Source organism: Mytilus edulis, chromosome 5, assembly GCF_963676685.1.
Source record: "Mytilus edulis chromosome 5, xbMytEdul2.2, whole genome shotgun sequence".
Classification (NCBI taxonomy): Eukaryota; Metazoa; Mollusca; class Bivalvia; order Mytilida; family Mytilidae; genus Mytilus; species Mytilus edulis.
In genome coordinates this window covers 60,932,289-60,959,379 of record NC_092348.1, presented here as the reverse complement: position 1 = coordinate 60,959,379, position 27,091 = coordinate 60,932,289, and the positions used below count along the sequence as shown (strand labels likewise).

General features: G+C 33.2%; 1 protein-coding gene across 1 annotated transcript; it reads left to right on the top strand.

The window, feature by feature from the left end:
• The first annotated feature begins 12,332 nt into the window (after positions 1-12,332).
• LOC139525170 (uncharacterized) lies at positions 12,333-16,695 on the top strand. Its single transcript, XM_071320357.1, has 2 exons — positions 12,333-15,800; positions 15,955-16,695. The coding sequence occupies exons 1-2, from the start codon at positions 12,333-12,335 to the stop codon at positions 16,693-16,695; spliced, it is 4,209 nt and encodes a 1,402-aa protein (XP_071176458.1).
• Positions 16,696-27,091: the final 10,396 nt, after the last annotated feature.

The following is a 27,091-nucleotide window of genomic DNA, read 5'->3' as shown; positions in this document are numbered from 1 at the left end:
TTTAGAGCTGAATCCAGCTTGAATGTTGTGTCCATACTTGCCCCAACCGTTCAGGGTTCAACCTCTGCGGTCGTATAAAGCTACGCCCTGCGGAGCATCTGGTTAACAATTTTCTTAAAATTTGAAGATTTTCAATAACATTTTCCACAGAAAGTACTGTTATAGATAGAGATAATTGTAAGCAGCAAGAATGTTTAGTAAAGTAAGATCTACAAACACATCACCATCACCAAAACACAATTTTGTCATGAATCGATCCGTGTCCATTGTTTAATATTCACATAGACCAAGGTGAGCGACACAGGCTCTTAAGAGCCTCTAGTTTAGCTCACCTGGCCCGAAGGGCCAAGTGAGCTTTTCTCATCACTTGGCATCCGTCGTCCGTCGTCGTCCGTCGTCCGTCATCCGTCGTCGTCGTCGTCCGTCGTCGTTAACTTTTAGAAAAATCTTCTCCTCTGAAACTACTGGGCCAAATCAAACCAAACTTGGCCACAATCATCATTGGGGTATCTAGTTTAAAAAATGTGTGGCGTGACCCGGTCAACCAACCAAGATGGCCGCCACGGCTAAAAATAGAACATAGGGGTAAAATGCAGTTTTTGGCTTATAACTCAAAAACCAAAGCATTTAGAGCAAATCTGACATGGGGTAAAAATGTTTATCAGGACAAGATCTATCTGCCCTGACATTTTCAGATGAATCGGTCAATCGGTTGTTGGGTTGCTGCCCCTGAATTGGTAATTTTGAGGAAATTTTGCTGTTTTTAGCTCACCTGGCCCGAAGGGCCAAGTGAGCTTTTCCCATCACTTTGCGTCCGTCGTCCGTCGTCGTCCTGCGTCCGTCGTCGTTAACTTTTACAAAAATCTTCTCCTCTGAAACTACTAAGCCAAATTTAATCAAACTTGGCCACAATCATCATTGGGGTATCTAGTTTAAAAAATGTGTCCGGTGACCCCGCCAACCAACCAAGATGGCCGCCATGGCTAAAAATAGAACATAGGGGTAAAATGCAGTTTTTGGCTTATAACTCAAAAACCAAAGCATTTAGAGCAAATCTGACATGGATTAAATTGTTTATCAGGTCAAGATCTATCTGCCCTGAAATTTTCAGATGAATCGGACAACCCGTTGATGGGTTGCTGCCCCTGAATTGGTAATTTTATGGAAATTTTGCTGTTTTTGGTTATTATCTTGAATGTTATTATAGATAGAGATAAACTGTAAACAGCAATAATGTTCAGCAAAGTAAGATTTACAAATAAGTCAACATGACCGAAATGGTCAGTTGACCCCTTAAGGAGTTATTGCCCTTTATAGTAAATTTTTAACCATTTTTCGTAAATCTTAGTAATCTTTTACAAAAATCTTCTCCTCTGAAAGTACTGGGCTAAATTAATCCAAACTTGGCCATAATCATCTTTAGGGTATGTAGTTTAAAAAATGTGTCCGGTGACCCGGCCATCCAACCAAGATGGCTGCCACGGCTAAATATAGGACATAGGGGTAAAATGCAGTTTTTGGCTTATAACTCAAAAATCAAAGCATTTAGAGCAAATCTGACAATAATGTTCAGCAAAGTAAGATTTACAAATAAGTCAACATGACTGAAATGGTCAGTTGACCCCTTTAGGAGTTATTGCCCTTTATAGTCAATTTTTAACCATTTTTCGTAAATCTTAGTAATATTTTACAAAAATCTTCTCCTCTGAAACTACTAAGCCAAATTTAATCAACTTGGCCACAATCATCATTGGGGTATCTAGTTTAAAAAATGTGTCCAGTGACCCTACTGAAACTACTGGGCTAAATTAATCCAAACTTGGCCACAATCATCTTTAGGGTATGTAGTTTAAAAAATGTGTCCGGTGACCCGGCCATCCAACCAAGACGGCTGCCACGGCTAAATATAGGACATAGGGGTAAAATGCAGTTTTTGGCTTATAACTCAAAAATCAAAGCATTTAGAGCAAATCTGACAATAATGTTCAGCAAAGTAAGATTTACAAATAAGTCAACATGACTGAAATGGTCAGTTGACCCCTTTAGGAGTTATTGCCCTTTATAGTCAATTTTTAACCATTTTTCGTAAATCTTAGTAATATTTTACAAAAATCTTCTCCTCTGAAACTACTAAGCCAAATTTAATCAACTTGGCCACAATCATCATTGGGGTATCTAGTTTAAAAAATGTGTCCAGTGACCCTACTGAAACTACTGGGCTAAATTAATCCAAACTTGGCCACAATCATCTTTAGGGTATGTAGTTTAAAAAATGTGTCCGGTGACCCGGCCATCCAACCAAGACGGCTGCCACGGCTAAATATAGGACATAGGGGTAAAATGCAGTTTTTGGCTTATAACTCAAAAATCAAAGCATTTAGAGCAAATCTGACAATAATGTTCAGCAAAGTAAGATTTACAAATAAGTCAACATGACTGAAATGGTCAGTTGACCCCTTTAGGAGTTATTGCCCTTTATAGTCAATTTTTAACCATTTTTCGTAAATCTTAGTAATATTTTACAAAAATCTTCTCTGAAACTACTAAGCCAAATTTAATCAAACTTGGCCACAATCATCATTGGGGTATCTAGTTTAAAAAAATGTGTCCGGTGACCCCGCCAACCAACCAAGATGGCCGCCATGGCTAAAAATAGAACATAGGGGTAAAATGCAGTTTTTGGCTTATAACTCAAAACCCAAAGCATTTAGAACAAATCTGACATGGGGTAAAATTGTTTATCAGTTCAAGATCTATCTGCCCTGAAATTTTCAGATGAATCGGACAACCCGTTGTTGGGTTGCTGGCCCTGAATTAGTAATTTTAAGGAAATTTTTCTTTTTTTGGTTATTATCATGAATATTATTATAGACAGAGATAAACTGTAAACAGCAATAATGTTCACCAAAGTAAGATTTACAAATAAGTCAACATGACTGAAATGGTCAGTTGACCCCTTTAGGAGTTATTGCCCTTTATAGTAAATGTTTAACCATTTTTCGTAAATCTTAGTAAACTTTTACAAAAATCTTCTCCTCTGAAACTACTGGGCCAAATTAATCCAAACTTGGCCACAATCATCTTTTGGGTTAGTAGTATTTTGAAAAATGTGTCCGGTGACCCGGCCATCCTACCAAGATGGCCGCTATGGCTAAAAATAGAACATGGGGTAAAATGCAGTTTTTGGCTTATAACTCAAAACCCAAAGCATTTAGAGCAAATCTGACATGGGGTAAAATTGTTTATCAGGTCAACATTTATCTGCTCTGAAATTTTTAGATGAATCGGACAACCCGTTGTTGGGTTGCTGACCCTGAATTGTTAGTTGGAAATTTTGCTGTTTTTGGTCATTATCTTGAATATTATTATTGATAGAGATAAACTGTAAACAACAATAATGTTCAGCAAAGTAAGATTTACAAATTAGTCAACATGACCGAAATGGTCAATTGAACCCCTTAGGAGTTATTGTTCTTTATAGTCAATTTTTAACAATTTTCATAAAATTTGTAAATTTTTACTAACATTTTCCACTGAAACTAATGGGCCAAGTTCATTATAGATAGAGATAATTTTAAGCAGCAAGAATGTTCAGTAAAGTAAGATGTACAAACACATCACCATCACCAAAACACAATTTTGTCATGAATCCATCTGCTTCCTTTAATATTCACATAGACCAAGGTGAGCGACACAGGCTCTTTAGAGCCTCTAGTTGGTTATTATCTTGAATATTGTTATAGATAGAGAGAAACTGTAAACAGCAATAATGTTCAGCAAAGTAAGATCTACAAATAAGTCAACATGACCAAAATGGTCAGTTGACCCGTTTAGGAGTTATTGCCCTTTATAGTCAATTTTTAACCATTTTTCGTTAATTAAAGTAATCTTTTACAAAAATCTTCTCCTCTGAAACTACTGGGCCAAATTAATCCAAACTTGGCCACAATCATCTTTGGGGTATCTAGTTTAAAAAATGTGTGGCGTGACCTGGTCAACCAACCAAGATGGCCGCCACGGCTAAAAATAGAACAAAGGGGTAAAATGCAGTTTTTGGCTTATAACTCAAAAACCAAAGCATTTTGAGGAAATCTGACGGGATAAAAATGTTTATCAGGTCAAGATCTATCTGCCCTGAAATTTTCAGATGAATCAGTCAATCGGTTGTTGGGTTGCTGCCCCTGAATTGGTAATTTTGAGGAAATTTTGCTGTTTTTGGTTATTATCTTGAATATTATTATATTTATAGTGTTTAAAATATAAATTAACTATTAAAAGATGTTTTTTTCATTAAAAATTTATATTTCTTCATTTAATATATATATATTAGAAGTTTAGGATTTTTTTTTTTTAATTTGATCGTATCCCTTGTTCTCATTTCCTAGAATAAACCTACTTTAAAGTATTGGTTTTGAATTAATATTTAAGAAATTTATAAAACTAAAAGTAAAAATATTACTTGATACAAGAATAAAGACCATGTTTTCAGTGTCATGAGTTTCAGTCATCATATTTGTTGGACTTTGTTGTTTAAAAGTTTTTTGTGGTAATAAGATATAGCAAACAGGAAGTCGTCAGAATACTTCCTTTTTTGGTGGGAATCTTGAAGGTACAGTATTAAATGGAAGAGTTTGCTCAAGTTTAAGACTATAATTGGGACACACAAACTGCTTTGTATTTTCAGATATAATATAGATGAATAGGATCAATATAGTTATAGGAAAAATCTGATTAGCCTGCTAGCATTCTAAATTTAGAATGTAAATAAGCCCAAAATAAAAATGACCATGAAAGGGAGGAAAACATTATTTTGCTGTTAATATTTATTTAACTGTGTGATCATACACCTAATTTATCTAATTTGCAAACACTTTTACTCTCAATGTTTTGCATGCATGTTCTCAACAATGATCAATGATGATGTCAAGAAAACATTCTTGTTAAAGAGAAGGATGAAGCTAAAAACAAGTTTTCAATGGAAATATTAAATTCATTAAAAATATTTAAACCATATGTGTTTTGTTTGTTGGAATGAGTACTGATATACTTTATTTGTAGTTCTATAGAATAAAAATTGAAACATTTTATTATTGATTAAATCAGGAACATTTTTATTGACAGGACTCGGAACAACCTATTTATAGCAGATTCTATGTCCTTTCACAGTTAATAAATCATGACAAGAAACTGAAACTGGCGTGTAAAATATGTTCTCTCTATTATCTGAATTATTTCTAAAAATATCAATAAAATGTCATTCAACTTATGTAATAAATGATGCAAGTGTATCTCACTTGAGGGGGGATAGGGGGGTCCTGATCTCGAAATCCCGGGTTTAAAAACACGAAATCCAGGGCTTAAAAATATGGAATCCAAAAAAAAAGAATTCCCGGATCCCGAAAGGGTCAATCCCGAAATCCCGAGCTTAAAAACACCTGATCCCGGAGTCCCGATAAAGGTCCTATCCCCCCCTCTCACTTGTGGTTTGTCACTTCAAATTTGTCATAATAGCATTCATGTCATCAGAATGCAAATGGGGAAATAAAAAAATTGTGCCTATGTCATTGCCAATTTCTCAAACCATTAAAAGTGGGTCTCACTCTGGTCTAAGCATGACACAGGATTGACATTTTTTTGTAAGCGTGACAAATGAATGGCAATTAAATTCAACAATTGTGGTTTTTACCCACCATTTTTATGGCCCCGTAACGAAGTCTGTAATTTTGTCTTTCTGTAATTCCATCATTCCGCAACAAACCATTATACGTTTTGTTTTGCTCCACTAATTTTTTGCCGAAATTTCAGGCTTTGGACTTTGAGAAATTGTTGAAAATCACAGTTATGCTGACTGTTTTTCTAAACGCCTTCAGATATGGGGCTGATTTTTGGTATGTTAGTTAACTATGACAGTTACAGATCACGTTTAAGTTTCGCTCTGCTCCACTAATTTTTGTTGAAAAAATGGGCTGTGGACTTTGAGAAATTGTTGAAAATCACAGTTCTACAGACTTTTATTCTAAACGCCTTCAGATATTTGGCTGATTTTTGGTATGTGAGTTACTCATGATGAGTTACAGATCTATTTTAAGTTTTGTTCTGCTCCACTAGTTTTTGCCGAAACTACGGGCTTTGGACTTTGAGAAATTGTTCAAAATCACTGTTATACAAACTTTTTTTCTAAACAACTTCAGATATGGGGCTGATTTTTGGTACATGTATGTTAGTTAACTATGATAAGTAACAGATCAAGTATAAGTTTCGCTCCGCTCCACTAATATTTGCGAAATTATGGGCTTTAGACTTTGAGAAATTGTTGAAAATCACAGATATACAGACTTTTTTTCTAAACGCCTTCAGATATGGGGCTGATTTTTGGTATGTGAGTTACATGTAACCATGATGAGTTACAAAAATGTAGAGGTCAAGCTCAAGTTTTGTTCCGCGCTGCTAAGTTTTGCTGAAATTACGGGCTTTGGACTTTGATAGATTATTGAAAATCACAGTTATACAGATTTTTTCTCCATTCCCCTCCAAATTTTGAGCTGAATTTTGGTATGTGAGGCTACCATCATGTTTGTGTCCACATGTGTTTATATTGAAATTGCAGATTTTTCAACTTTTTGGGACGAGGCCATTCGTGTTGCTTTGACACATCTGCTATCAGTTAATACAAGTTTGGTGACTATTTTTAGGCTCTGCCCCTTGGTCATGGTCCAGTGACTTTGAATGAAGTAGCAATTTATATTAAGTTAGTTTGATAAGAGCTACATGTGATAGATCAAATTCAATGATATTTTGTATGAGGTTGCAAATCTATCATTACACAATGCTATTATGACAAGACTTTGAATTAGTAAAATTTGAAGTGTAACTTAATTAGATTAAACAAATTTACAAGAACAAAACTGTCTTGATCACAAATTTGTATTGCTTATTTAAGATGTCAACTTCAAACTTATGTATACATACATATGAATGAAGAATTTTTAAAGGTTTAAACTGAGTTTTACTCTTTATTAGTGTAAGTGCATAAGTGTTATCTCATTTAATTGAAACTTTGTTTACTTAATTTAAAAAGATAGTTATGATAAATTACATGTACATGGTAGATGGAATTTTCAACAATACTGCTATATTAAATATATAGGAATGCACCAGTAGTATCAATTTCTCAAACCTTTTTATAAGACCCCAAAAATTTTAAGTTTTTGGTCGTATATTGCTATCACGTTGGCATCGTCGTTGTCGTCGTCATCCGAATACTTTTAGTCTTCGCACTCTAACTGTAGTAAAAGTGAATAGAAATATATGAAATTTAAACTGAAGGTTTATGACCACACAAGGAAGGTTGGGATTGATTTTGAGAGTTTTGTTCCCAATAAATAGGAATTAGGGGCCAAAAAGGGCCCAAATAAGCATTTTCTTGGTTTTCGCACTATAACTTTAGTTTAAGTATATATAAAATAGAAATTATGAAATTTTGACACAAGGTTTATGACCACAAAAGGCAGGTAGGGATTGATTTTGGGAGTTTTTGTTCTAATTGTTTAGGAAAAAGGGGCCAAAAAAGGGCCCAGATAAGCATTATTCTTGGTTTTTGCACAATAACTTTTGTATAAGTGTATAGAAATCAATGAAATTTAAAAACAAGGTTTATGAACACAAAAGGAAGGTTGGGAGTTAAGATCCCAACAGTTTAGGAATGAGGGGCCAAAAAGGGGCCCAAATAAGCATTTTTCTTGGTTTTCGCAACATAACTTTAGTATAAGTTAATAGAAATCTATGAAATTTAAACACAAGGTTTATGACCATAAGAGGAAGGTTGGGATTGATTTTTGGAGTTTTGGTTTAACAGTTTGGGAATAAGGGGCCCAAAGGGTCCAAAACTAAACTTTGTTTGATTCATTAAAAATTGAATAATTGGGGTTCTTTAATATGCTGAATCTAACTGTGTATGTAGATTCTTAAATTTTGGTCCCGTTTTCAAATTGGTCTACATTAAGGTCCAAAGGGTCCAAAATTAAACTTAGTTTGATTTTAACAAAAATTGAATCCTTGGGGTTCTTTGATTTGCTGAATCTAAAAATGTACTTAGATTTTTTATTATTGGCCCAGTTTTCAAGTTGGTCCAGATCAGGGTCCAAAATTTAACTTTGTTTGATTTCATCAAAAATTGAATAATTGGGGTTCTTTGATATGCCAAATCTAACTGTGTTAGTAGATTCTTAATTTTTGGTCCCGTTTTCAAATTGGTCTTCATTAAGGTTCAAAGGGTTCAAAATTAAACTAAGTTTGATTTTAACAAAAAATAAATTCGTGGGCTTCTTTGATATGCTGAATCTAAACATGTACTTAGATTTTTGATTATGAGCAAAGTTTTCAAGTCCAAATCAGGATTCAAAATTATTATATTAAGTATTGTGCAATAGCAAGAAATTTTCAATTGCACAGTATTCAGCAATAGCAAGAAACTTCAATTGTACAGTATTGTGCAATAGCAAGATATTTTCAATTGCACCGTATTGTTCAATAGCAAGAAATCTTCAATTGACAGTATTGGGCAATAGCAAGAAATATCTAATTGCACAATATTTCGCAATAGCAATCAATTTTCAATTGGAGTTATCTTTCTTTGTCCAGAATAGATATTTGTGCAATAGCAAGATATTTTCAATATTCTTTGAAAATGTGAGTTATCTTTCTTTGTCCAGAATAGAAGTTGAATCAACTTAAATCATTGTTTTATACAATATACAATGTATTTTCACTTTTACTACCAACTGATAAATTAAAACAATCTTTACCATTCAGTGATAACAAGCACTTTTTTTTACATTTTAATATTTTATGATGTATTTAAATAAGCAGTTATTGTTGCAAACTCCATTAGAAGTTTGAATTGAGATCAGTTTCGGAATAAGGGAAAGGGGGATGTGAAAACAAAATTGGGGGGGGGGTCAATTTTTCTCATTTCAGATTTCATAAATAAAAAAGAAAATTTCTTCAAACATTTTTTTGAGAGGATTAATATTCAACAGCATAGTGAATTGCTCAAAGGCAAAATTTTTTTTTTAAGTGCATTAGACCACATTCATTCTGTGTCAGAAACCTATGCTGTGTGAACTATTTAATCACAATCCAAATTTAGAGCTGAATCCAGCTTGAATGTTGTGTCCATACTTTCCCCAACCGTTCAGGGTTCAACCTCTGCAGTCGTATAAAGCTGCGCCCTGAGCATCTGGTTTGTTATATGCAAATAAAAACACACCACATCAATATTGATCATGATTTAAAAAAAAGGGCATAACAACTTTCCCTTATTTAACCAAAGGCAACATGTTTATCAATTAACTATTATTGCACTTTGATATATTATTTTATCCAACTCCACTGTAAATGAAGCATATATATATAAGTATATCTATAAAAAAAAACAAGTGACTACTTTACGACAGAAAACACATATGATAATCATGATATATATAAAGGTACTTATGTCTACGGTACCCCAATCATATTAGCTCTCATTATGTAATTATTAATGTAGTCTTTCTTTTTTCACATTATGCAATTTATAACATTTTGTCCTCATTATTGTACATTGTTTGCATATGTATTTATAGATTTTTAAAGATGCCAAGAAGAAAAAATTGGAGGGCAGCTGAGGCTAAACGTGGTGTGAAAAACCCAAAGAAACAGAGACTGACGGACTTGACTGGGGATACTGGCCCCATTAACAGTACTAGAATTGACCTTGACATGGGTGATACTGACACCCTCAACAACAGTATCTCAAATAACATGGGGGATACTGACCTCCACTCAATAATAAACAACAGTAACGCAAATAACATGGGGGATACTGACCTCCACACAAATATAAACAACAGTAACTTGAATCTACTTGAACAATGTGAATTGAATGAACTTGAAATATCTGAACTGAATATATCTGAATTGAATAAACTTGAAAAATCTGAATTGAATAAACATGAACAATCTCAATTGAATAAACATGAACAATCTGAATTGAATCAAAACAGTAACAATAACTGTGCAAATCAAAACAGTAACAATAACTGTGCAAATCAAAACAGTAACAACAACTGTGCAAATCAAAACAGTGACAATAACTGTGTTAAAGAAACTTGTCACATACAAACAGATATTCTGTCAAATGAATCAAACAATAGTTATGCCAAAAAAGATTCTCATTGTTTTATCCAAACTAATCTGTTACAAGACCGAAATGACCAATTTAAAACTAATTCAGAACAAGGAGTATCAAAATATTACAATTCTTTTAATGCAAACTTTATTAAATTTGGAACTTTATCCCAGTATGCCACAAAATTTGCTGATCAAAGCAGGGGAAACCAATGTACTTGTAATTGCTTAGTTTTCTTATCACTCTCTACTTTAAATTTTGATTCAAACACACTGAACCTGGATTACATTTTGAATAAAGGTGATGAAATTTACAAGAAGCATGTTCAAGAATTAACAACACAGGGATTATTTAAAAATATGCTCTTAAATTTTGATGAAATTCCTTTCAAAATAGAAATTCCTGAAGGGATTTTTATAATTAACAAACAAAATATTCTGTTTGGAATAGCTTTACAGTACCAAGAGTTGACTGGATTTCTCTCATTACAAGAAGCAATTCAAAATTGTATTAAGCAGTCAAACAAATTTCTTATAATGATTGGAGCCATATGTTCAGCAGTTTATTATTATAATCATACATACTATTTTTTTGACACTCATTCTCATTCAGAATGTGCACTGAATAATCCATTAGATTCCTCTGGCAAAAGTATTTTGATTGGATTTGCTGACTTACATGACCTCCTCAGTTACTTGTATGCTTTTTACACAAGTTTACAAATTGATTTAGACTCTCAGTATGAAATTTTACCTGTGTGTATCAGTAGTAAAGATACCGACAAAGATGTGACCAAGCAGATTAAGAATTACTTTGAGGATCAGAAACTAAGGAACACAAAACAAAAAAAAGTTTCCTACCAGTATATGAAAGTACCCAAGTTTGTATATATGAAATACTACATGCAAAAAAGAAAAAAAAAAAAACAATTCAAGGAAAAAGAATTAAATGCAAAAAGATATTCAAGAAAAGATAAGAATTATAGAAAAGCAGAAGCACATAGAAAGAAGTCTCAGAGAGATGATTCTGATATAAGACAGAAAGAGAGACAAAGAGAACTTGCTTCTAAAAGAGAGGCTAGAAAGAATGAAGATTTCAAAAAAACAGAACTTGCTGCTAAAAGAGAGGCTAGAAAGAATGAAGATTTCAAAAAAACAGAACTTGCTGCTAAAAGAGAGGCTAGAAAGAATGAAGATTTCCAAAAAACAGAACTTGCTGCTAAAAGAGAAGCTAGAAAGGATAAAAATTATAGAACGGCTGAAGCAGAAAGTAAAAAGTCTCAAAGAGACAATCCTGACATAAGACAAATGGAAAGACAAAGAGAAACTGCTGCTAAACGAGAAGTAAGAAAGGATACAAGTTATAGAAGGGCTGAAGCAGAAAGTAAGAAGTCTCAAAGAAATAATCCTGACATAAGACAAATGGAAAGACAAAGAGAAACTGCTGCTAAACGAGAAGTAAGAAAGGATACAAATTATAGAAGGGCTGAAGCAGAAAGTAAGAAGTCTCAAAGAGATAATCCTGATTTAAGACGAATGGAAAGACAAAGAGAATTTGTTGCTAAAAGAGAGGCTAGAAAGAATGAAGATTTCAATAGAAGAGAACTTGCTGCTAAAAGAGAGGCTAGAAAGAATGAAAATTTCAAAAGAAATGAAACAGAAAAGAAAAAAATTGTGAGACAAGATGAAAACTACAGAAAACAGGAGTCAAAACGAGACTTCCACAGAAAACAAGAATATAGATCACATCCAGAAAATTTAGAAAATGAGCGTTTGAAGAAACAAAGTTCAAGACAGAAAAACCGAGATATAGACAGATGTTATGAAAAGACAGTCAAAAGTACTAAAAGAAAAAACATTGATTTTACAGATCATGAAAAAGACCTCAAAAAGAAAAGAACTCACGGTATAACCCTTGATACCTGCATAAGAAATTTTAAAACAAAAATTAATCAAGGTCCTACATATATATGTACTTCATGTCATCAAACTTGGTTTTGTGATTCTGTAGTTAATGCTAAAACTATTAAAATGAATACTCCTGCTAACATGTCTCATTGTTTTACTAATTTTAAATCTGTACAGCACATAGAATGGATATGCCACACTTGTCTAAATGCAATTAAAAGACAAAAAATACCTCGCGTTTTGCAATAGCAAATAAGATGGGATTTCCTCAAAAACCAAAAGAATTAAATTTATATCCTTTAGAAGAGAGACTGTTATCATTAAGAATTCCTTTTATGCAGATTCGACAGTTGCCTAGAGGTGGACAGTTATCAGTTAAAGGCAATGTTGTAAATGTGCCTGTTGAAGTTCAACCTACAATAAATTCTCTTCCACATACAATAGAGAAATCAGGTACAATATCAGTTAAATTGAAGAAAAAGCTTGAATTCAAAAAATGTGATTTTAGTGAAAATGTCAGACCATTTGCTGTCATTTGTGCATTACATTATTTAATGAGAACAAGTGAGTTGTACAAGTCTTCTGGGATTGAAATAAATGATGATTGGATTACCGAAATAGCAAAAATAAATGAAGAAGAAACACAAAATTTAAACAATAGTACAGAACAAGAGGATAACCAAGATGAAAATGATTCAGACGATGACTCCGATCATTTCAGTGAAGTAGATGAAAGTGAAACACATGTTGGAAACACAGATACACTGTTAGATCACATTCCAGACGACAATCCACTATGTGATTCAGGTTTAACTTTTGCTCCTGGTGAAGGTCAACGACCAATTAGTCTCTACAGTGATCCTGATGCAGAGTACTTATCTTTTCCAACTATATTTTGTGGTCAAAGGAGACCAGATAACAAAGAAAGGTCTGTTTCTGTTCACTATACTGATATTGTTAAATGGGAACTAAGGTCCATGGATAGGAGAGTAGAACAGTCTGTACCAAACATTTTTTTTAAGTTAAAGAAAATTCAGTTAAAAAACATAAGTGATAAGGTCAATCTTGCTCTGAGAAGGTGTCAATCAGAAGGAAAACAATGGACAGCAAAAGATGTACTGAATCCTAACACTGTGAATGATCTTGTAAGATTGGATGAAGGTTATTATATCTTTAGAAGTTTAAGAAATTCTCCAGTATACCTTGAAAAGAGGAAGAAAGATTTGTTTGCAATGATCAGACAGTTGGGACTTCCAACATGGTTTGGCTCTCTTTCATCTGCAGACACTAATTGGAAAGATTTGTTACGAATTCTTGGCAAATTAAATGATGGCAAAGAATATACTGACAATGAATTGGAAAAAATGGATTGGCATCAGAAATCTAAACTTGTTCAGAAAGACCCTGTGACATGCTCTAGATATTTTGATTATCGTGTCCAACAGTTTATTAACTTGGTGTTGAAAAGTGATCATGATCCTATTGGAAAATTGACAGATTTTTTTTATAGAGTTGAATTTCAACAGAGAGGTTCACCACATATTCATATCTTGATTTGGATTGAAAATGCACCAGTATATGAAAGTAATTCAAATGAAGATGTTGTAGCATTTATTGATAGATATGTCTCCTGTTCACTTTCAGAAAATGACACTAGTTTAGTCAATTTACAAGTTCATAAACATTCTAAAACATGCAGAAAAAAAGGTCACCCAATTTGTCGTTTTGGTTTTCCCATTCCACCTATGAAAGCAACAGTAATGTTAGAGCCTTTGAAAGAAAATGATGACATAGAAAAGTACAAAGCTATATATAAAGAAATACAAAACGAAATTAATACACTTCACAATTCTGAAGATATAGACCAGATGACATATGACATGTTTTTAGATGATGTGTTACACATGAATGATGAAAATTACATTAAGGCCATAAGAAGCAACTTGAGTGGTCCAAAAGTTTTTCTCAAACGAAAACCATCTGAAGTCCGTGTTAATGGTTACATGAAAACTGTGTTGATAGCCTGGCAAGCAAATCATGATTTACAGTTTGTTTTAGATGCATTTGCATGTGCAGTGTATATTGTTTCATATATAAGCAAGTCACAAAAAGGTATGAGTGCATTACTAAACCAAGCAGCAAAAGAAGCACGACAGGGAAATTTAGACTTGAAGCATCAAGTAAGGCATATCGGGAATTACTTTTCAAATTCTGTTGAAACAAGTGCACAAGAAGCAACATACTTAACACTACAGATGCCTTTAACAAAAGCTACAAGACAAGTTGTCTTCATTAACACATCTCCACAACACAAAAGAACTTTCCTCCTCAAGCAATCATCAGCCCTAGAAAAACTAGACCCAGACTCTACTGAAATAGAATCAGACAATGATATTAAAAGATACTCGCATAGATCAAAACAACTGGAGAACTGGTGTCTAGCAGACTATGTATCTCAGCTTGAATTGCAGTATCCTAAAACTTCAGAGTCCTCAGATGATCATGAAACAGAACAGCAAGATCATGAATCTGAAAGTGAAAATGAAGAGGCAAATGCAGATGTTATAGAAGAAATCAATAACAAAATCGACATAACCCTGAAGAATGGTATTCGAATATATCAAAGAAAAACACACAAGGTTATAAGATATGTTAAATACAATTACAAGACTGACTCTGAAAACTTCTACAGAGAACGCTTAATGTTATTTTATCCATGGAGAAATGAACTTTCAGATTTGCAATGTGGACATGAAACATTCGAAAAAATGTACTTGACTGTTGCAAGACTATTAGAAAAGAAAGCTAAGCAATATGAAGGAAAAGTAATGGATCTAGAGAAAGCTATAGAAGAGGCAGAAAATGATTGTAATGAGAATGATCAAATAGCACCTGCCATACAGCAAGTAGAAATGGAAGATGCTGAAATAGGCCCAACAGAATCTGAACAATATGTTCATTTCAATCCTGATAGACCAACAGAACATAGACTGTATGATATGTCACGTGAAGTTGGAATAGAAGCAAGAACAGTAGAATTGACAAATCATGCCAACAGAATAAGTGAGAGTGATTATTTTGCATTGATAAGATCCTTGAATAAGAAACAGTGGGAATTTTTCAAACATGTTGTCACATGGGTTAAAACAAAACATGAACCATTTTATACATTTTTGACAGGTGGAGCAGGATGTGGAAAATCTGTAGTTGTCAGAACAATATTTCAAGCTTTACACAGACACTTATGTTCTATTGAAGGTGAGGACCCTGACGATATAAGAATTCTTCTTTGTGCTCCTACTGGAAAGGCAGCTTACAATATAAATGGTCTGACCATTCACAATGCTTTCCAGATACAACCAAATAAAGGACTTGACCAGTCACTGTCATGTGATGTTCTCAATACACTCAGAATGAAATACAGAAATTTGTCTCTGATTTTGATTGATGAAATTTTAATGGTTGGAAACAAAATGTTCTCTTTACTGGAGAGAAGGCTGAAAAAAATCAAGGGAAGCAACTGTTCATTTGGTGGCGTGAGTATCATAGCTATTGGGGACTTTTTCCAACTCCAACTTGTATTTGACAGCTGGATTTTCAATGATCTAAGCAAAGGATTAACAGCATTAGCTCCTAATTACTGGAAATTATTATTTTCTTTTCATGAACTAACTGAAATAATGAGACAAAAAGATGATTTGGAATTTGCTCAATTACTAAATAGGGTGAGACAAAATCAGCTGACTGAAAATGATTTTGCAGTTTTAAATACAAGAACTGTTTCAATCAGTGATCCAAGATACAGATCTAATGCTACTCATTTGTTTGTTGAAAATGCTTTAGTGGATAATTTTAATTTGCAATACATATCTAAATTAGGCTCACAAGGTTAAAGTTACAGCAGTTGACACAGTTTGTGGGGATTTACCAGCATCTGTAAAAACAAAATTACTTAGTTCTTTACCAGAAAAACAGTCTGATACAGCAAACCTTGCAAAGGAAGTAGTATTAGCAATTGGGATGAAATATGATCTTACAGCTAATATTGAAGTCACTGATGGTCTCACAAATGGTTCAACTTGTGAACTTAAATTGATAGAGTGCAAAACGAAATCTATAAGACCAAGTATCATATGGGTTAAATTTGAGGATGCCAGAATTGGTGCTAACAATAGAAGAAAATATTCACACTTGTTTGGAAAAGATGTTGAAATTACATGGACTCCAATGTTTGACATCAAAAGGTCATTTACTTATAAATATAAGACCTTTGAAAGAATTCAATTTCCTCTTCGTCCAGCAGCCGGAAAAACAATTCATAAATCGCAAGGAGATACATTACAAGAAGTTGTTGTTAGTCTGAAATCAAAACGTAAAGGGAAAATTCCACATATTCACTATGTTGCGCTAAGCAGAGTAACATCTTTAACTGGATTACAGATATTAGATCTCAATCAACAAGCAATAGCTGTAGCAGAGTGTGTTCGACAAGAATTACACAGACTAAGGACAGATGCAACTCTACAGTTGTGCTTTAAGCCATTGTATAATTTATCAAGTAACTATTTAAAGTCGTTTTCAACAACTCAAGGTCATTGCATGCTCACTTTAATGATATAAAATCAGACCCTAACATCTTGGATGCTGATGTTATTGGTATTGCTGAATCAAGACTTGTATCAACAGATGAAAATGAGGATTTTCATGTACCTGGTTTTGAACCACCAGTTCGATTAGACCAAAAGCAAACAAACTTTAATACAAGACCACCTCATGGATTGGTATTATATTATCGAAATAATTGTATTCTTCACAATACAGTCACTTTCTCAACTCCATCGTTAGAGTTTGTTATAGCAGACATAATATCACCCAGCAAAGGTCTTTTTCAGATTGTCTTTGTTTACAAGGCACCAAACTGCAAATTGCAACAACTAAAAGATACTTTCCTTGCAAACCTTCTTCCTGATGTGTATTTAAGACTTCCAAAAATTATCATAATGGGAGACTTTAATATTGATTTAAACACTGGGAACACTTCTTTTTTAAAGTTCATGAGAGATTCATTTTGCTGTTCACAAATTGTGTCTAAACCTACTACATCTTCTGGTACATTGTTGGACTTAATTTTCCTAAATTTTGATATTAAGGTAAACTTTGAAACAGATGTTCTTGATTCCTATTGGTCAGATCATAAAGTTATATATGTAGCCATTGAAACACAATGATTCAGTATAATGATTATTTTATATGCCAAAACCAGCTTTGTTTGAAACAATGAAAATTAAACCCGCTTAAAAACATGACACATTTGCGGTTGCTGAAAATGCAACCTCAAATGTGCAGGAGTGGTTTTAAAGGAAAATGGGTTTCCACACTCCAACATATTTGCCTTTTCACAAGTAGGAATAGAAATGAGATGGCTTCAAGACTCCTGATATCCAGTTTTACCTGTATAGAAGAAAGCTTCTTTACAAAGCTTTCTTCTTTATAGGTACACTGGATTAACGGTAGCAGAGGTAAATAAATTTGAAACTGTGTTGCTTTGACTTCCATAAAGCAGAAAGGCCCTTGGTGATTGGTCAACCATTTTGCTATGGAAGAAAAGTAGAATTCCATTCATTTCAAGTCAGTAATGATTGGAGACATCAAATTTTAGATCCTCTACTACCTGAATGCTCATTGTATCAGTGGAGAGTTGTGTGCACTTCGCATGTGAACACTCCTGATATTTACTTGTTATTAACATGATTAATGTATATGTATATAATTCTTGAAATATTTGTTTTTGAATACAATCAAAAGCCATTGCTTAAATATAGATATAAAAGGGAGTTTTGAAGACCACAAGTTCCATGCCTCATTTCTCTTCCTAGAAATAATTAGATTTAACTGGCTGTTTGATGAACTAAGATTAAATAATCAAAATGTTTATGAATGTTGAGATCCTTGCTGTTATTTCAATTATGTCTTATTCTAAGTACAGGTTTACCAAAATGTGTAAATCATTAATTTATGCAAAGGGTTAAATGTTGTAAAAAAATATCAAATATTGCATTAATTTGTCATTCTACTCAACTATGTGGTTGCTTATCCATTTGATAAATATGTAGAAGTCATTTATAAAACAGAAACTAATGAACAATTCATGATAACATTTGCTTCATAGAGATGAAATTTGTGAACATTTGATTAATAGAGAAAAAATTTGTGACATTTGCCTATTAGAGAAGAATTTGTGAACATTTGCTTAATAGAGCAGAAATTTGTGACATTTGCCTGTTAGAGAAGAATTTGTGAACATTTGCTTAATAGAGCAGAAATTTGCGACAATTGCCTATTAGAAAAGAATTTGTGAACATTTGCTTAATAGAGCAGAAATTTGTGACAATTGCCTATTAGAGAAGAATTTGTGAACACTTGCATAATAGAGCAGAAATTTGTGAACATTTGCTTAATAGAGCAAAAATTTTTGAACATTTGCTTAAAAGAGCAGAAATTTGTGAAAATTTGCTTAATAGAGAAGAAATTTGAGAACATTTAATGATGGTTTTATAATAAGCCAATGTAAAGAAATTCAGTAAACTCACTGCTGAAGAAAAGAATTATATAGATTGTTTCAGTTGTTCTTATATTAACATCATACAACAATTAATAAACATATGGAGTAAACTCTAGAATCTTACATTAAAGCAAATCCACCAGAACTGATCTGAATAAAGTTTAAAACAGAAATACTATGGACTATAACTCAGTATACCATGAATAGAAAGGAAACATAAATGACAATTACTTTGACATATAGTTGTTAAATGCTCAAGAGAAAATAAATTATATATAGAATCTAGACTCTTAAATTGAAAAAAACTGTTGAATATTCTTCTTGACAAGTCTTTACAAATTAACTTCAAGTCATTTTGAAGGTCAAGCTATGGAAACAATAATCATATCATGATATAATTGCTGTGTTGCTTTTTATATATACTGTTTTTACTGTCATATTTTGACTTTGAAAATGTGTTGTTATAGAATGTAAATATTGTGCTATAAGTGAACTGTTTTAATGCACATATATATAAAAAAAAAATGTATAAGACAATGAATATTATAATGCATTATCGAAGTATTTGATGTGTTCAAATTTTTCATAATAAACAATTAAATTTGATGTCTTTCAATATTTTTCACACCCCATTCATTTTTTTAATTGATAAGAACAAAACCTTCAGTCAAAAAGAGAAAAAAAAATGAGTTGGAGACAAACATGGTCACAACCCAAAATGACAAACAAATAGCAGCTTCACACATGTTAGAACTACTATAAAGGTATTCTCTATTTAAGCTAGCAAAAACTTAGTTCTCTGTGTCTACCTTCTTGTTCAATTCAAGTAATACCTATTCATTTTGAATCTTAATTTAAAGGTCAGGTCACCACTCATAAAGGATTATAATCTTGGGTCCAGTAAAAAGATTGATCTGTTGTCCTTCTACATAATGATCAGTAACTTTGCTGTCATAACCAATTGAACAACTTATATATGATGAACATGTCAAAATCAATTTTAAGTTTCCTTGATGATTCTTGACCAGTAATAATAGCGTCTGGGGTATATACAAAATGTAGTCCTGGTATCGATGATGAGTTTATATAGAACAAATATATAGATATGTATATCAATGAGCATGATGAGAAAACAACACAATACTTGAAAAGTATGTTTTAGACTTCAAAACTGAAAATAACAAACTAGTTGAAAGTAGTTCAATCACAAAAACGATTAGATTTTGGTTCACAAAGTTTTCTTTAACAAAAAGTTATTTCATGCAACAATTGTCAACAAAAAATTTAAGGTGAGCGACACAGGGTCCTTGGACCCTCTAGTTGGAGTTATTGCCCTTTAATGACAATTGTTTTACCATTTTTGGGTATCTTTACCTAATATGATAAATTTTGCTTTCAAATAAGAGACAAAACTTGCATTTTACCCCTATGTTATAATAGATAAATAGACAGATAGATGATCAGCGAGGCAGATATTTTTAGGCTGCAGTCTTGTAATTGACTGCTCCATAGGCTTGCATGCAAAACAGCTGATCTTTGAAAATAAAAAAATAAAAAATGCTACATAGAAAAACAATTTCATGTTCATATCATGTATGCACTAATGTAAAATTGTGATTTAATCGGAAAAAAGGGGTCTTGCCACGAAGAATAAAAAGTTACGCAATCCTGAAGTCAAAACATTTTTTTTCTACTTTCTGTTTGCTATTTTTACTAGGCCGCACCACTTTCAGTAAACATGATATCCTTACACTTTCCTGGATTGATATCCCCAAAAAGATGCAAGATTTTTTTTAAAGTCTATATATATATGTTTCAATTCAGCATAATCCTATAATCAAACAGAAAAAATTGAGTTCAGAAAAAAATTCAGAAAAAAATGTACTATTTTGTTTCCCTCCATGTTTTGAGTTGTAATGCAAGACTGGTACCTTTAGTCAAATTTAGCTTATATACATGTATTATTAGAAGACTGTCACTCTGTATAAGAGTGATTGCCATTGACCTCTTGTGTTTTGAGCAAACACTAAAGAAGATGGAGAGAAACTAAACCGACTAAAGATCAGCAATCCAAAATCAACAGAAAAGAGATTTTTGTAATGGATCATATTCTTGTCTACAATGTTAATGAGCCTCTAGTTAAAATATGCACATGGACCAAGATGAGCGACACATGATCTTTATAGCCTCTGGTTTCTTCAAAAAAGGATAATGTCGAAAATTTATAGAGGAACTATAAGGACAAACTATGTTAAATGGGGTCTTAAATTTTTAAAGAAGAAACTAGATGGACATATCATTTCAATTACAATTAATATTTTGTGAAAAGCACAACATTGGAATTAACGCATCCTGATATAATAAATAAAAATAGTGGCAATTTACAAAGGTAATAGCTTTAAACATTAGGAGCAGTTTGCAGAAGACCTGGACAGTTAATAATGTATTTTATACTGCACTCGTTCTATATATTTCTATGTCATATACAGTCACTGACCTGATATCACTTTTCCTCATGAATATTTAAATAGAAATTGTCGAAATTATGTTTAATTATTCATACGACCTCTTCAACCTGTTCTTGTTTTCAATGTAAACAATGATGCGTTTAACGACGCAAACTTGTTTCTTTTGCAATTTCCGGGAAAAACATATTTCACTTTTTAATTATTTTTTGTTTGCAACCTATAAATCATTATGTTTTATGTTTATTGTTGATATTTTAGTCTGCAACGAATTCGTTCACCATTGATTGCGGTAATGATGTACATTTCACTGTTTCATCGTGTTTTATATTTCTCCGTCTGTGTGATGAGGCCTTTTTAAATGGTTTTTTTCCCCAATATTTAAATCAAAAAAATAAAATTAACACAATAAACAACAATTGAAAATGTTTTTTTTTAGATTGCAGTATAAAGACAATAATAGTGCATTGACTTGACATATCAACGATATAAGGATATTTATACTGCAATCAGCTATTTTACTATATAGATAAAGCTATACGTATTTATATAAACGTTAGCTTTATACGTCAATGACCTCAACTCACCTATAAGCCCCGCCTACTTACAACGTCACGTCACAACCATGACAACGTGTAGTAACAATGGTCAAACTTTTCTGAATTTAAACCTGTTATGTCTTCAAATTGGTAATTTATATGTACCATGTTTATCAAATGTAATTAATTAAATTCATTTTCCCTTTCTAATTCCTTAAATTGTCAATGCTTACCGCCTAGACTACGCTCATAAGGAAATACCCCAAAATGGTACCCCAAGGGGGAAATTCCAAACACTTTTTTTTAATAATATTTGTTTCATATTTTTATTATTTTTTTAATTTTTTTATCGATTTCAGTATAAAAACAATAAACGTATAGTGTCTTGAAATATGAAGTTTATTTGTATTCGACACGAAACGGGAAAATACTCGGTAGAACCTCGCATTTTCCCGTTTCTAAGCCTCATACAAATAAATTTCATAAATTTAAGACACTATACGTATATTGTCTAAATAATACTTCCATTTTTACACAAGGTTTATGACCATAAAAGGAAGGTTGGGTTTGATTTTGGGAGTTTTGGTCCCAACAGTTTAGGAATAAGGGGCCCAAAGGGTCCAAAATTAAACTTTATTTGATTTCATCAAAAATTGAAAAATTGGGGTTCTTTGATATGCCAAATCTAACTGTGTATGTAGATTCTTAATTTTTGGTCCCGTTTTCAAATTGGTCTACATTAAAGTCCAAAGGGTCCAAAATTAAACTAAGTTTGATTTTAACAAAAATTGAATTCTTGGGCTTTTTTGATATGCTGAATCTAAACATGTACTTAGATTTTTGATTATGGGCCCAGTTTTCAAGTTGGTTTAAATCAGGATCCAAAAGTATTATATTAAGTATTGTGCAATAGCAAGACATTTTCCATTGCTCAGTATTCAGCAATAGCAAGAAATCTTCAATTGCACATTATTGTGCAATAGCAAGAAATCTTCAATTGCACAGTATTGTGCAATAGCAAATATTTTCAATAGCACAGTATTGCGCAATAGCAAGAAAAATCTAATTGCACACTATTGGGCAATAGCAAGAAATTTTCAATTGGAGTTATCTTTCTTTTTCCAGAATAGTAGTTGAATCAACTTAAATCATTGTTTTAAACAATATACAATGTATATTCACTTTTACTACCAACTGATAAATTAAAACAATCTTTACCATTCAGTGATAACAAGCACTTTATTTTACATTTTAAAATTTTATGATGTATTTAAATGAGTAGTTATTGTTGCAAACTCCATTAGAAATTTGAATTGAGATCAGTTAAAGGGGGGGGGGAGGTGGGGGGTTAAACATTTCTCATTTCAGATTTCCTAAATAGAAAGAAAATTTCTTCAAACATTTTTTTGAGAGGATTAAGATATTGCTCAAAGGCAAAAAAAATATTTTAAGTTCATTAGACCACATTCATTATGTGTCAGAAACGTATGATGTGTCAACTATTTAATCACAATCCAAATTTAGGGCTGAATCCAGCTTGAATGTTGTGTCCATACTTGCCCCAATCGTTCAGGGTTCAACCTCTGCGGTCGTATAAAGAAAATATGATCCTTTCTATAAATAAAGTGGGATTCTGTCAAACGTTTTATTTTGTGTTGAATAACTCTTAATCATGTTTTGGTTAGTGTATAGCTATAACTTTGTTTCATTGACTTGTTTCAAAACAACTAAGTGAGATTCTGACTACGTTTTTTTTTTGGTGTGTTGAATAAATTTCATCATGTTTTGGTTATAATAGAATGAAATTCAAAACAGTGTGGCTGTGGCCATTGATTGACACATTAAATTCATCCATTGACTGGGACAATTTAGGTGAACGTTTGTATGTAACGACCATTGCTTACTGTGTACTTTTTAAAGACACTTAAACTATGGGGTCACCAAAGGTCCTCAACACCTTAATAAAGTATTTCGAAAAATTAATCGGGAATAACACGATGTTTTGATTTATATCAATTGTATAAATCAAAACATAAAGGTTATTCCTGATTAATTTTTCGAATTATTTTATAATTAAAGGCGTTAAGAAACCTTTGGTGACCCCACAGTTTAAATGTCTATCGTAGGTACGTCGTGAACAGTGGTCGTTACAGACACATGTTCACGTAAATTGTCCCAGTCAATGCGGGATGAATTTAATGTGTCAATCAATGGCCACAGCCACACTGTTTTGAATTTCATTCTAGTGTATTGCTATACATGTACGTATTTTATTGTTTAATTGTTTCAGATCAAAGTTACCAAGCTGTCAAAAACAATTATCTTTTTGTGTTTTTCCTTTAAAATCTTCAATACTCATACCAAGCTATATATACATTCAATATTTACACCAAAGCAATTTAAAACAACAATCATGATTTCCAATTATTCAACTGGAATGTGAATTAAAATTGGGCGCGAACGTGTAGAGTGCGAACGGACCTTGGGTGCGAACGTGCGAGGTGCGAAAGTGTATTGGGCGCGAACGGACCTGATACCCGCCCGACGGAGCATCTGGTTTTTAAACCGTTATAAATAGAGAAAATCTGAAAGAAAAAAATATGTTCAGAATAATGAGCTCTACCAATTGTCCATATATATATCAAAACTGTTAGACAAATTCTTATAGGAGTAATTGCCCATAAAGCCCCGGGCACAACAGATCGTACGATTTTTGGTCGTGGAAGATTTATAAAATAATTGTCGTGTAAAACGTCAAAAAAATATTTCGAGCGGTCACATCAGCTACGACATGTTCACGAACGTTCCACGATGAGTACAAGACAGAAAAAAAATTGTAATTGTACTGTCGTGGGTTTGTCCCAAGGCGGTCGTGTGACAGTCGTGCGATAATCGTACGACAATCGTGAGTTGTTTGGGGCTATTTTTTTAGGTTTTCATGTCATGGAATGCGCGTATTACTGTCGTGCCACTGTGGTGCGACTCTCAGCAAAAGCTCTTGAAACAGTCCAGGCTCCATCCTCATGAATCCAACAAAATCACCGGTAGATTCCCGCTCTAACTCTTGCATCAGTGTACTATACTTCCCAAACATCAGGCGCCGTTCGATCTTGGCCTAACCCACCAACGTTGGGCGTTTTGTTGGTTCCTTTACTGTTCATGGGCTCGAATCAACACTAACAAGACCATATTTTGCTCTTGTTCGAGTCCGGCAAGGCGCCTATTCAGCAGAGATAAGCATAATCGTTCTGACGGAATAGCCATCATCTTTAAACGGTTGACGGTATGTTTTTCCAAACATTCATTCCCGCCGAATTGTATCCTTCTAAATAAAACGAAAACATGTTGCCCGACAACGGAACCACTGTCGTACGACAGACAATCAATGTTGTACGAGCATCGTACGAAATTTGGTATTCGTGAGACAATCGTGCGACTGTATCACGAGTGTCTTGCGACAGTTGTAAGATTGTCGCACGACAGTCATGTGACGCCGATTATTCGATTAAAATGGTTTATGTTGATACCCACGACAATATGTTTATCGCAAGACAGTAGCACCACGACGGTTGTAAGACACCTTCACGACAGCCACAAGACAGTGACACGACAAAATATCGTAGAGCCAAAAAGGTGCATGTCAAATTTTCGTTCAACGACACACGACAGCGCCACGATGTTCAAAATATCGTACGACTGTCGTGCGATTGTCGTACGACGACCACAGATGACCCGCGATTTGACTAAATTCCATGTCGTGGCTCTGCATAGATGTGTCGTGGGTTCGTTGTGACCAGGGCTTAAATGACTTTTACGAAAAAAAAATCATTTTTGCTGTTTATCATGAAAACAATGATATTTAGAGAGACATTTTTTCTGTTTTGTCTCATTATGATAGATAAAAAAACACTCTAAATCACAAAAATGATCAGCAAGGCAAGATCTATTAATAAGTCACAGAAACTGAACAGACTAAAAGATCAGTAATACAAGATCAACAAAATAGAGAGTTTTGTCATGGTCTATGCTCGTCTACAATGTTTGAAAGTGTGCCTGGTTTGATAATCCCATAGACCAAGGTAAGCGACACAGGCTCTTTAAAGCCTTTAGTTTTCATTGCTGCTATTTTCAATATAAAAGGCTTTATAAATCACTATCTTCATACATTCATGAATCTGATTTAACTCTAGACTATTGTAGTCGATTTCACAAAAAAAAACTTGTTTAAGTCATGAACAAATCAGTATACTTACGATCAATCTTAGTCGTAAGGTTTTTTCGTGAAATCGACTCCTGGGTACGACATAAAAAAGATTCCAGTATCATCAAACACTGGAACTAATTAGATATAGGAAGATGAGTGGTATGAGTGCCAATGAGACAACTCTCTATCCAAGTCACAATTTATAAAAGTAAACCATAAAAGATCAAGATACGGTTTTCAACACAGAGCCTTGGCTCACACCGAAAAGCTAACTATAAAGGGCCCCAAAAAATACTAGTGTAAAACCATTCGAACGGGAAAACCAACAGTCTAATCTATATAAAAACGAGATTGAAAAACTTATGAACCACATCAACAAACGACAACTATACTGAACATCACATTCCTGACTTAGGACAGGTGCAAACAATTGCAGTGGGATTAAACATTTTAATGGTACCAAACCTTCTCACTTATCTGAAACAATAGTGTAACATCACAACATAGAAAGATACACTATAAAATATCAACTGGAATGACTTAACTCAATAAAAAAAAAACGTAGTAACATAAACGAAACCTTGATGTAGAAGATGTGAAGTAACTCTCATCCATTGCAACGTGCACGTGCATCGATATTTCGGGTAATCTCGTTTAACAGTAAAACACCACTAAACATCGACATAGACATCAAGACAGAATTAACACGAACACGTATGGAACGCCAAAGCTGCCTTACATGTACTTATTTCTATATATGCACATACTTGTCTATATATGCACATACTTTTTCTATATATGCACATACTTTTTCCATATATGCACATACTTGTCTATATATGCACATGCTTTGTCTATATATGCACATGCTTTGTCTACATATGCATATACTTTTTCTTTATACTTTGTCTATAAATGCCCATATTTTTTCTTCATACTTTTTCTATATATGCACATACTTTTTTAAATTATCATACCCCACCCCCTCCCATTTACGGTATAGATCGCAACTTTTACCTTACATTGTGTTTTGTGTTACATGTATTTTATTCAATGTTTCGGGTTATTTTAGGAGATTTTTCAGGGCAACCCTCCTCAGATCTAGGCCATCCCGTAGGTCAACCGAGTTTGTCGATTCCAGATATATTTGTTTAAAACCAGGGTACAGGTTTAGGAATGAGGGGCCAAAATAAGCATTTTTGTCGTTTTCAGTCAATAACTTGATTTTAAGTTTATAAATCTCTCT

Coding starts and splice junctions, on each gene's coding strand:
- LOC139525170 (XM_071320357.1), top strand. CDS start 12,333: ATGGGATTTCCTCAAAAACCAAAAGAATTAAATTTATATCCTTTAGAA. Junction 15,801..15,954: donor TTGCTCAATTACTAAATAGG/GTGAGACAAAAT, acceptor TATCTAAATTAG/GCTCACAAGGTTAAAGTTAC.